The sequence below is a fragment of the Phocoena phocoena genome, chromosome 20 (genome assembly GCF_963924675.1).
Source record: "Phocoena phocoena chromosome 20, mPhoPho1.1, whole genome shotgun sequence".
Taxonomy (NCBI): Eukaryota; Metazoa; Chordata; class Mammalia; order Artiodactyla; family Phocoenidae; genus Phocoena; species Phocoena phocoena.
In genome coordinates this window covers 31,657,461-31,670,501 of record NC_089238.1, presented here as the reverse complement: position 1 = coordinate 31,670,501, position 13,041 = coordinate 31,657,461, and the positions used below count along the sequence as shown (strand labels likewise).

Sequence of the window (13,041 nt, the reverse complement as noted above, 5' to 3'; positions counted from 1 at the left end):
CAAATCGTACCAGCAGAACCATTTCTGCATCTATGACATCTATGTACAAACACACATGCAGACACACACATCTGGAAAAGTTCCTCAGGCATAGACATGCGACACTAATGCCTTCTACTTACAATGTCTATTAAACTACAACAATATATATTAAAGCTCTTCAGAATAAAGATATGAGAAGCCTTAGGCATTTTTTGTTCATCAATTTGTATCATGGCTTCACGTCTTACTTTCTGCTTTTGCAGAATTGCAAAAGCATGTCATCCTCTTTGTTGATTCTTTTACTAATTCTGTGCTGTTGCCACATCCAGGTAAGGAAATCTAGCCAGAACCAGATGATCCAGTCCACGCCTGCCAAAGCCTCTAGCAGCAAACACCATCAGTTTGCTATGGCTGGGGGACCTTCTGGAAGAAGAGAGGCAAAGAAAGTCTTGAAGACGAGCCAGGCTGTGCTCATAAATGAAGGACTGGTCTGCTCCTCATCCACTACGTCTCTGTCTGGAGGAAGGCGGTTGGGGTCTGCAATTTCAGGATCAGGGTCTTCCTACAGGTAATAAAACACAAGGAGAAAAGAGGACCGTGACAAACACCCAATAATATCAGGAAAGGGCAGAGTGGCTCCCTGGACCCTTGCCCCATAAGCCAAGCCAGGCAGGCAGGACCCCGGGGACGACATCCCCAGCTGGACGGAGCTCCTTCTCCAGCCTCCGTAGCACGACTGTGCTGGAACATTCTCATAGTTTTCAATATTCCTGGCAGCAAGTATCAGATCAAATGAAGTACTGTAACTAGATCTTCAACTATTATTAAACCAGTAATTAAGTTAGCCACTTCATTAAATGTGGATATTTTCCTAATTCTGGCAGTGTCCCGAGTTAAAGAAAACTAAAACTTAAAAAAACGAAAACACAGGATTCTAAAAACAGATTCGAGGGTGACACTTTATATTAAAAAGAATATCCTTTAGGATTATGCATTAAACTGCCTTATAAAAATTCTATTTCTTTTTTTTAATATTTATTTATTTGGCAGTGATGGGTGTTAGTTGCAGCACGCAGGATCTTTGTTGCTGCATGCAGGATATTTTAGTTGCAGCATGTGGGATCTAGTTCCCTGACCGGGGATCGAACCCAGGCCCCCTGTACTGGGAGCCCAGAGTCTTAGCCACTGGAACACCAGGGAAGTCCCTAAAAATTCTATTTCTGTATGTTATTTTCCAGGAAATCTATTCTGTGAGACATGCTTATGTTCCTAATCCTTAATTAGAATAACTCTCCATTAGCAGTTTCCATGGTATAACATATTATTGAGAATGAACACTAAAAATAGTGAGTTTAAAAAAAACATTACATATATATGCCAAAATGCAAATTGCCACATGACCAAAATACCTGATGGATTTTATGACACAATGTTTTAAAAATAGCTAACGCTATAAGAATAAATTTGAAAAAAAATCTTGAAATACTGAGCCTAATAAAATGGTACACCACAAGGTATCTAAAGATTAAGGACTCGAGAGCCCGGTGTTTCACACCGAGATCGCCGGGCTCCAGCAGAAGCTCCATACCTGGAAGTTATTGTTGGGGTCCTGGTTTGCAGCTTCCTGAGGAGGACCATCATTCGGGAAGTTCTGAACTGGCCTCTGTCGAAATGGAAACCACCCGACATGATGCCTTCAAAGGAAGCATATAAAGTCCATCTTAGTGAACATCAGAGTGACATGTACTCAAGAATTTAAGGGTCCTCTCAATGAGATAAGGTCCCCCTTGCTCCCCTCCTCTCATCAGAGCAGACCCTGATTAGAAGCTCGCAGCCAGGCCCATCTACAGAGACATTCCACCACACCAGCCCCTAGACTTTCTCACTGGCCTGTCAGGTTCTTGACAGGCACTATGGAAACTAGGCTTTATTCATTAGCATGTGCCCAGCAACATAAACAGCACCTGACACATAGTATGTGCTCAATAAATACTTCTTCATCTGACCTAAACCTTAAGACACGAAAACCTGAACAGAGGGGGAAGGGGAAATACATACACAGCTGTGACTATATGTAATAACATACTAATAAGACCTAGATTTGGTCACCTACATATATGATTCTAGAGACTATAGAATTTAAAGAATTAACTAAAAGTTGCATCTGAAAAATCCAATTAAACCCAAGTCTTGAAGCAAATATGACAAAGTATAACAATGATTAATACTGGATATGAGTACTTAATGCATTATTCTAAATATTTCTTTTTTAAGATTTTTAAAAACTAAAATAAAAATCCATTTTTCCTATAGAGGAAAAATTTCTTCTGTCAGTTTTCACCACATACAAGGACATATAACTCTAGGCCAGGGTTTCTGAACTTGGGTACTGCTGACACACCGGGCTGGATATTTACTGTGGGGCTGTCCTGGGCACCAGAGGATGTTTAACAGCTACCAACCAGATGCCAGCAGGACCACGCCCCTCGCTGTGACAGTCAAAAACGTCTCCAAACACCACCAAACGTCTCGGGGACGGGGGTAGAGGCAGATGCAAAACTACCCTGGTTGAGAACCACTGCTCTAAGCCATGGAGAAAGCCAAATGCCAGGTCTGTGATGGATCTCTGGCCCTTCAGGACTGTGCCACAGCCATTGCCTGACCTTTATCCTAGAAGGCAGCTGTAGCCTGATAAAAGACAAATATGTTCTTGTTCAACACAAATACAATTTTCCTTTCCATGCCTCAGTATGGCTGTTTTATTGTGGTTCATGAACCTGGCAGGTAACTTAACTAGAGGAAAAGAAGAGAATGTTGTTCCTGTATTAACACAGAATTAGTTGTGTTTTTGGCAATGCGTAACCAAGCCATCAATTCTTTGCATCGAAAACCCTAGAATGACATACTATTTAAATACACCTCCTTAAATATTGACTGAGACTGCTCAAAAAAGAGGAAAATCTGCACTTGGTTTGAGTCACCACATAGTGTAATCTGTAGTAAAGGGAAAAAAGGGAAAGCGAAATCATCTGCTTACAGGTACATAACTACGGTGGCCCCCATGACCATGAGGAATCTGCTCAGAGAAGAGTAGAAGTAGAGGATACTAAGAAAAACGGAAAACGTAGCTGCTGAATAGGTCCAATCCAACCAATCTCGATTTATCTCATCATCTTCTTCCACAATAGGGCCACCCTGTGCATTCATCCGCAAATTCTGATTGGCCCCAGGATTAACCACCACTTGAGGAGCAGCGTTCTGATTGGCGGGCTGGTTTTCAGCTGGAAACTGGTTGTGGATAGGGGCTGGAGCAGGCGCAGAGACCACAGGTATCTCTTGTGCACTTGGCGAGGGGACAAAAGCCCCTGACGCAGCAGTGGCTGCTAAGCTAAAATAAAAATGACAGAGGCAAATACTGTTGAGAGCAAGGCACCATGAAGACTTGTTCTCATAAGTGCGTTTACGCAGGGATCTTTTACTATTAAGAAGGCATACACAAACTTGATTTTTCTTTAACTTAGTGAAGAACTTCTTTACTAATAGTCCTATCTATAAATGTCTTTTCTACTCCTAAGAGAAGGTGCTTGGTAAATTTCATCTGGAATTAAACACCAAGGCCACCATGAAAATATGGTGCAGTAGCAAATTAAGATTTTCATAAAATGCTAAAGATACCACAAATTGAAAAGAAAAAAAGAGGAAATAACATATTCTAAATAAAGTCATCAAACTATGGATCAGTCAGCAAACTATGCATCAATACACAAATCAGTAGTTATCATTTATACTCTATTCCACCCACAGAAAGGACTCTGCAGAGAAGTGATGGAAACACACTCATCCCACCCTTCCTAACTTTATGGGTAAGTTAGGCATTTTTGAGGGATGGGAGTTCCCTCAATTTCTGGGAGCCCTGGCCACACCCAGCACGTGAGGAAAGACTCACTACTGCATGTAGTACTGCCGTGCGTATATCTGCTGGAACCAGGAGAGCTGCAGCCACCCATAGGTTGTGTAGCCTGAGAAACCAGGCCCCAGGCCTTGGAACGCTGGCTGGGCAGCTTCAGGCCTATGAAAGATTTAAAAAAATGCTCTTTTTGAGTTGGTTTAGTATGAATAAATGAAAATTAAGTTTAAATTACAATCAGGAATTCAAAACAAAGAGACCGAAGATTGAGCTTTATGATAGCTACATGTAGATTTCTGGGTGATGCACCTGTGTAACACAGTCACAGAAAGTACTGACAAAGCCCCCCTCCCGTGGTCTGGATCCCGTGGGAAAACAAGAGCCCTCTGTCCAGCACTGGGGTCTCACGGTGTCATCACTATGATGTACAAACAAGCTGGACCTTTTCAGTCGAAGTGGATCCCCACCCTTATTTTAGACTTGCTGAGTCTCACTGAAGGTCTAAACCCCACTATTCATTCTTTAGGGAGCAGCTCTAAAAAGTCACACCTCTCCCAAAGTCTTTTCTGCAGGAAATACTCCTTTCCTCCCAATACCCATTTCTCCCTCACCCCTAGATCCGAACTATACGGGGAGCAGAGTTATGTGTGGCACCACCCATGCACGCTTACTGACCACTTGTGCCTTGTAAGGCCACCGGGCTGTTATCTCACGGGATCCCCAACAACCTTGTGGGGAGGGAGCTCTCCACCCCGCCATTTTACCGAGGGGAGCCCGAGTACAGCTCAGGGAAGACAAAGGATCTGCACGTGGTCACTGAACCTGTAAGCAGTAGGGCTGGAGTTGAGACCTGTTTGACACCAAACTCATGCCTCTATCATCTAGCGCAGCCTGGGGCAGGGTGTGTGTGGGAGTCATCTCTGGTTTTGTGAACTCTACACAGTGAACTTCTTTGGCATCACTTCACAAAATTCAAACTAACAGAACTGCAGAAAGATCAGGAGTTGTTATGTGGTCATCTCTGCTGGTCAACTCCTATCCTTAAACAAACTTATATGCACCAGCTGTCCAATAAATATTTGCTGGACGAAATCAAGTTTTATTATGGTAAAATTCATAGTCAGATATGAGCCTAAATTCTCAAATCGTATAGCCAGAAAAAGGGAAACAGTTTTAAGCGTTTCTATCCAATAATGGATTCAATTATCCACTTTATATGGTAGGTATGGAACTTAACCAAATTCCATACCCAGAGTATTTCTAAAATTGTATTCTAATACAAATAGGTCTTGGTACGACACTGTTTTTGATCATGAACTGACATAATGTCTGGGAATTACTTTTAAATACTTCAGGAAAAAATGGGAAGCAGGAATAGATAAAGCAAGTATGGCAAAACTTTGATCATTATATGGAGGTTCATTATACAGTTCCCTCTACTTTTGTGTATATTTGAAAACCTCCATTAAGAAAAAAAACCAACTCTTCATTCCTCAAACACCTGACTTTATCATCAGATATTAAAAACTACTAGGAAATGATGGGCAGAGGACTCGGGGAGTAACAGAGTTTCAGCTTGTAGTTAATAAACTGTTTTTTCCCATAGGATCTTTCATAGTAAGGTGTTCCAAGAGCTGTGAAATCCGAACATCACAGCATTTAGTCGCTTCTGGCTTCTGCGCTAAAGGAAAGCTCTAATTGCTCCTTTTCTCCTAGCACCACCGACACGTACTTGGCAGAGCATTTCTCAAACAATCCCTTCCCCTTGTGTCACCCACTGTTACGACAGACAAAGCACAACGCCACTCGGCAGAGCAGCTGCACAGCGCTCACAACAGCTGCTTTTCTGCACCAGCACTAATTCCCTACCATGAGGTCAGCGCAATGTGAAGCACACCCACGTAGGAGGAGAAATGCCCAGGTTTTCAGGACATGCATCTCCACTTTTTAGATGTTCCTAAAAGGCTATGTATTAAGAAACGTTAAATACAGAAGAGATCTTTAAAGTGAAGCCCTTATAAAGCAAAATTTTGTCCATTTAAAAATTCTATGACTATATAGTATAAACACAGCTTATTCTTAAGTTGATGCAAATAATGCACATTCATGTTGTACAACCTGCTTCTTTATTACAGCACTCACCTCGAGATATTCTCCCATCCAGAGGGAGAAGGGTTCCGAACAACCTCCCTTTGCCTTAAACCGTCACTTGAGGAATCCCCAGGAGACTGTCCCTGATTAAGACCAGCGGGCTGCTCTATGGATTCAGCAACCTAGATAAGTGTAACATGAACATGAGAACAAAAGGCCTGATGCAACTGTGTGAAATCAAGCTTCAAGGATTCTTTCTCTGTGAATGGCTTATGTCCCCAACCCTGACCTCTGAACTTGACAAAATCAAACAGATGCAATGTTACATGAATATTCTAAAATTTGTTCAACACAGTATCAATACAGATACTAAAAAAAAATCCATATTTTTTCCTAGAGTAGCTATGCTGTAGTTCCACTAAAATCTCCCAATGAAGTTATCATTAGTGAGAAAGCTTCCTGTTAATGCTCTATACATCTTTTTTTTTCTATACATCTTATGGTGTTAAATTTACTAAGAAATTAAATTTGACCAATAAGATTTATAAACACAACCCAGCCAGCAACCTAAAGAATTTCTTACACTATATTCAGATGTTTCAGGATGTACAGTTGTAATGCAAATTTAGAATGTATCACCACATTAGAATATTAATACTGTATATATATATTTAAAATGAATTTATTTATTTTTATGTTTGGCTGCATTGGGTCTTTGTTGCTGCATGCGGGCTTTCTCTAGCTGAGGAAAGCAGGGGCTACTCTTCGTTGCAGTGTGCTGGCTTCTTATTGTCGTGGCTACTCTTGTTGCAGAGCACGGGCTCTAGATGGGAGGGCTTCAGTAGTTGTGGCCCATGGGCTCAGTAGTTGTGGCTCGCGGGCTCTAGAGCGCAGGCTCAGTAGTTGTGGCACATGGGCTTAGTTGCTCTGTGGCATGTGGGATCTTCCCGGACCAGGGATTGAACCCGTGTCCCCTGCATTGGCAGATGGATTCTTAACCACTGTGCCACCAGGGAAGTCCCTTAATACTGTATATTTGAACTAACACTGTGAAATGAAAAATGAGGGATTTTGACCATCTAACATAAGCAAGTCTTAAGAGATCACTTAAGACTGCGGCCTTTTCCTATCCAAACAAATAATCACAATGAAAATTTCCAAAGGAAATATAGTCATTTTTTACTCTTTATAAAAATCAATGTTTCCTTAGAAGAAATTTATTATGTGCTAAATTCATGACTGCCTTTCTAGTTCGGTGATCTGGATACACAGCCACTATAGATCAAATCAAATCCCAGAAAGGAGTGTACTGCAGAACTCCACTTTTCCACTACAACACTAATGGAACAGTCTACTACTATTATAGTGAACTCTCACTTGTACTGATAAGTTTCTTATTCCTGATTCTCACCGGGGAAGAGACAAAATATTATATGATAAAAAGACTTAAGAGTTTTATCCAACTTCCTTTATTTTGACCTTGAGAGTCTGAATGATACGAACTGCTATCATCATGAAAAAGCAGACATACCTTTGCGCTGGCTTCTGGCATTTTGGAAGGACCCTTCACACTGCACACCAGATGCAAAACATGCCGGGTTTCCTGCTGAAAGTAATAAGGAGGTACTTTAGGACCTGAATTCAACCTTGTTAGTGCTCAAAAACATTCAAAAGTTAATATATTTAGTGATACCTTTGGAAGCAAGTCCCTGAGACACTGGTGATCCAACAACAGCTTCCCAGAATAAATTAACCTCTGGTCCTCTGGATGCTTATGGAAAGAAAGAGCAGCACAGATCAGCATTTAGCCCCCTCAAGTTCCCAACACTGAAGAAACTGTTTTATACAAATAATTTAAACGTGTGTTTTTCCCAGCATCATAGGAAAACATTTTTCCAAAGGCTCCATATACAAAACTTTTACTTAGGAAGTACTTAACTTTAAACTGATCTCTAACATGCAAACAAATTTAGGATGGCAAACTACCTCCAGTCCACAAAACCTATGGCAAGCTACCTGACTTCTTAACTCCCAGGGAAATTGCTTTCTGCCACAAAAAGCACAAATCTGGGGCTCCTACAGCAACAAACTTCAAAACTCAAAGTTTGGTCTCAGAGAAAACTCAAAGTCAGCCTTCCCTAAAACCACCTAGCATTGTCCCAAGATAACATGAAGCAATTCTAAACTTAAACCCTCAAAGAGACTTTTTCCAACATACAAATGCAGCTAAAGAGGAGATGGTGTGTGGTAACATTCTACACCACAACCCTATATTTACCATGCTTATTTTAAGGGGGGAAAGTCTAAAATTCACTTGTCCAAGGTCACCTGCTGCTAAAGAGTCAAGATTCCGAACCCTCTACTCCATTCCAGTGATTTTAAAACCACAGTCGTGCCACACACTTTTATACAAATCTCACTTTTAAAATCCATTTTTAATTCCCTTAAAAACTGGACTTAAGGGACTTCCCTGGTGGCACAGTGGTTCAGAATCCACCTGCCAATGCAGGGGACACAGGTTCAAGTCCTGGTCCGGGAAGATCCCACAAGCCGCAGAGCAACTAAGCCCGTGCGCCCCCACTACTGAGCCTGCACTCTAGAGCCTGAGAGCCACAACTACTGAGCCCACGTGCCACAACTACTGAAGCCCGCGTGCCTAGAGCCCGTGGTAGGCAACAAGAGAAGCCACCGCGACGAGAAGCCCACGCACCGCAACGAAGAGTAGCCCCCGCTCGCTGCAACTAGAGAAAGCCTGCGCACAGCAACAAAGACCCAACGCAGCCAAACATAAATAAATAAAATTTAAAACTGGACTTAAATAATGGCTTCAAGTGATACATACCAAAGTCAGTACACCGGAGCTCACCAGCAACTTCTCAATCTACTCTTGCCAAAATAACCAATTATGCAAAATTTGGAACAAAGCTGCTCCTGCCAAGTAGCCCAAGATTATAAAGCAAAAAGCTGTTTAAAACTAACAAAAAATAACTGTACTTATTTATCTGCATAAATCAGGAGTTTTTTTTTTTTTGGACACGGGGCAACTATAACAAACTGCAGAAATATACTGGATGCTGTGTTCATCGTTGTTCTCACTGACTGAACTTCATGTGTAAATGCTATAAACCTGGACTTGTAAACGTTATTGTATAGGTGGGGTCCTGCATTATATTAAAGAGTTTCACACTAGAAAAGGTTTGAAATCCACGGGTGCCCATGATTTGAGGCCTGTTAAAGGCCTGAACCGACACTCTGCGTCTTTATCCAGAGGCCGATTTAAAAATGTATATATTAAGCAAACTACTATTATAAAGTAAGGCTTCTCATATTAGAAAGCAAATGACGCATGTGCTCCAACCAAAATTTTTAAACACAAATATACAGACCTGAGAGACCTTTTATTTACAACTTTGGATCCTCGGACTTAATAGGAGCGATGTTCCTCACCCAAGGAAGCCCTAAAGGAAAGCCCTCCTCCAAAACACTGCCTTTTACCAAATGACGCAACTAGAGGCTACACGTGCTTCGCCAATTTGCGTACCTAATAGCCATTCTTGCAGCAGCACTGCCACCTGTTTCTTGGGAGCAGCTATGGTGAAACTGCAAATAGTGCCAAGGCGAGTGCTAGAGGAATGGGAGCTTATTAAATAAATAAGCACATTTCAAAAGAACGACTCAGAAGGGAAACTCACTACCACGTTCTTGACAATATGAAGCAAAAACAACCTGACCCATAAGCTACAACCTGACACGTTACAACACTTCAGATAAGAAAGAACAATTTCACAATCTTTCCTGTCCTGATGCCCTCTCCTGTTTGATGGAGAATTACAGTTGTGGGCAGTAAAAAACACTGTTGACACTTACATAATATCAGAGTAGAAAGTAAATATAGGAAGGTCCAGCTCATAGCCTCCATCACGTGGTGGGGAGGGAGGGCGGCCCTAAGGGTGATGTTGACAGATAGGTCAACCAAAACAAAGCAAGGAAGTCTCTGTAATTGAGGGACCAGAGTCTTAAAACCCAGACTCCAGGAGATTCCTTCCACCTATTTTCCTTCTAAATCATCTTCTACCGGAAAGTGCCCCGGGCTCCTCCCTACGACTAAGCAAAGGCTGTGGCGTCCAGCTCACAGGGAGGGGAAGCGCCACGTCCTGTTCCTGGGTGTGGGGCCTTAAGTACACGCTGCTTGGGCGCTCACCACGTTTCTCTAGCCACTGGCCGGGCCTTGGCCCCTGCCCTCACCTCTCTGCAACGAGAGGCTACATTCAGAAAACTCACTTCGCAGCACTTACGTTTCCTTATTCCTACCCATCGGATGCAATCCTAACGAGGAACACCCAGTCACTCCGACGTTTTGGGGAAATTGAGGCTTGGAGGATGAAATGACTCACTCAAGGTCAAACTGCTGTTTCAGCGGCTTGGCTAAGGCTGGAAGCCAGATCTAGGGGACTGGGAAGGGGTCTGAAGAGGTATGGCGGGAATGTGACAGCCGTTAGAGTTTGGGGACCTAGGACGCGAGGTGACAAGGGAAGGCGGCCCGTCAGGAAGGCGGGACGATGGCGGCCTAGAACGAGGAAGTGACAGCCTCTGAGCCACGTCAGAGAGCGCCTACGGCGGCAGGGCAGAAAGGGGGAGACCACAGGCCTGGGAGAGGGGACCTGGGGAGCACCAGCGGAAGGCCGGCGAAGCGAGAAGTTACAGGGAAAGGGGAGGAGAACGTGGCATCCCAAGGGGGACGCGAGGAGGGCTGCGAGGATGACAGCCGGGGTTAGGGGAGTGTTGGCAGCTGGAGCCGGAGGCTCCTCTCACCGGGCGCTCGGGGTAGACGCGGCTCAGATGGGCCTTGAGGCGGCTCACGCTCCAGCTGCGGTCGCCGCTCAGCTCCAAGTCGCGGTGGCGCTGGTTGGGGCTCTTCACCAGGAGCGTGACGGGCTCGGGTTCCATGTCGACGGTGCTGTGGGCTCGGCGGCGCTCCCAGATGCCAGGCAGGAAGTGCCGCCGCCGCCACAACCTACACAAAAACGGTTCGCTTCTCTGGAGCGCGCGCGCCCGTCTCGGGGACCTTTTATAGGAACCCCGCGCCCGGACTCTGCGGACAGAACCCTCTGTGGCTGCCACCCATTGGCTGGGGCGGAGAGCACTGCCCTAACGTGGCCCAATCGGCGCCCGGCTCCGTGGGCGGAAGGGCGGGCGGAGCACGTGGGAGCAGGCTGATGCAACCCGCCGCCGTGGCGTCACCCACAGGCGCGGCTGCGGCCCTGGACCCTGGGTTCGGGGGCTGTGCTGGCGTGCGCGCGGCCCACGCGGGGCCCCTCGGCCCTGAGACACTGGCTTGCTCCCCGGCTCGAGTTGCTCACGGCACTTTAGGGAGGGCCGACCCTGCCGACTCTCCGGTTTGGCAGCCTCTGCAAATTGTTTCCTCACAAAGAAGCAGCTCCGCCCTTTTGACACCAGCCGCATTTCCCCTTTCCCTTCCCCGGGTGGCCAGGCCCCCCAGGGGAAGCCTCCCCACCCCCACCCCGGCCTCAGCTCAGAGAACTGCTGGGGGAGCCCCGTTTGCGAGCCCACATGGAAGGGCGCCCCGACAAGCCTTAGAAGGACTAGGAAGAAGGGAGATTCTTCTGGGGTTCAGGATGCAGGAATCCGAGCCAATGTTGCCCCTTCACCTGTGACGTCAGAATTGAACGTTGTACCCCTAACTGTGGGACGTCATCCTAATGAGTGGCAAGCAGGTCACAGTCAAGCTTAAGCTGGGAGACGCTCGAAAAAGGCCTCACTTTATAGGATACTAACACATACTTCCTTGAAATTGGGGCTGAGACACAGAAGGCACGTTTCTCAGTTTTCCTAAAATGTGACCACAGAGGCCTGGCTGAGGTAGACACTCCCTCCCTCTGTAGGAAAAAAAAAGTCTTGAAAAACAAAACTGACATTGTGCTGGCCCGTCCTTGTTCTAATCCTGTTGGGACATCTGTTTTGCCAGGTGTGTCAGGACATTGGCAATTGTACATACAATGTAAACACTATGTAAATAGTTTCCAGAGTGGGGCAAATATAAGGAGGGTAACAGGAGGAACCTGGTGTGGTTGGTGGGTGTAGTACCACAGACTGGGTGGCTTAAAGGACAGAAATGTATTGTCTCACAGCTCTAGAGGCTGGAAGTCTGAGATTGATGCCAAAATATTGGCTCCCTGTACACCGATGCCAAAATGAGATACAGAGACAGAGTCTTGGAGGAGAAAGAAAGGGTGGCTTTATTCTTTGTCAGGCAAAGAGGGAACACAGCAGGCCAGCACCTCAAGAACTGTCCCCCCCCCCCTCCCTGGGGAATAGGGAGAGGTCTCATATTCGGGGCTTGTGGTCAGGGATATTCAATAAGGATCAAGGCGGTAATAGTCTTACATTCTTCTTTCTTCTGCGGAGTTTCTAAAGGGTGGGGTTGCTGACAAGATTAGGGTGTGTGCAGGGTCTCCTAATCTTGAGGAGCTTCTCTGGTCCCTTTAACCTGGCCTCAGGTGGCTTCATGGCTGCTCCCCCCTTGATTAGCAACTGTTCGAATCTGCCCTTTGGAACTCAGGGAAGGTCATGGAGCCTGGAGTCTTGCCTACAAGAAATGCGGGACAAAAAGGCCTCTGTGTCCAGGAGCCCCACAGGGCCCTGCTTGGTTTCAAGATCAAGGTGTCAGGCAGGGTTGGTTCCTTCTGAGGGCTATAGGGGAGAATCTGTTCCATGCTGGCAATCTTTGGCATTCCTTGGTGTGTAGCTGCATCACCCCCATCTCTGCCTTCGTGTTCATAGTGTGCTCCCCCTGTGTGCGTGCCCTCACGTCATTTTCTCTATGCATGCCTGTCTTTGTGTCCCAATTCCCACCCCCCACTTTTTTTTATAAGGACACCAGTCATATTGGATTAGGGTTTTACCCTAATGACCTCAACTTGATCATCTGCAAAGACCCCATTTCCAAATACTGTCACGTACACGTACTAGGGGCTTAGGAATTCATCTTTTTGGAGGACACAGTTCAATCCATAACAATCAGCCTTAATATAACACAGAAC

General features: G+C 45.2%; 1 protein-coding gene across 1 annotated transcript; it reads right to left on the bottom strand.

The window, feature by feature from the left end:
• Nucleotides 1-283: 283 nt before the first annotated feature.
• Nucleotides 284-11,304, bottom strand: HERPUD1 (homocysteine inducible ER protein with ubiquitin like domain 1). Its single transcript, XM_065898503.1, has 8 exons — nucleotides 10,793-11,304; nucleotides 7,674-7,751; nucleotides 7,512-7,586; nucleotides 6,032-6,162; nucleotides 3,929-4,051; nucleotides 3,020-3,370; nucleotides 1,571-1,676; nucleotides 284-544 (listed from the first exon to the last, which is right to left on the bottom strand). Exons 1-8 carry the CDS (start codon nucleotides 10,925-10,927, stop codon nucleotides 380-382), a joined length of 1,164 nt encoding a protein of 387 aa, XP_065754575.1. The 5' UTR covers nucleotides 10,928-11,304; the 3' UTR covers nucleotides 284-379.
• Between the last annotated feature and the right edge of the window lie 1,737 nt (nucleotides 11,305-13,041).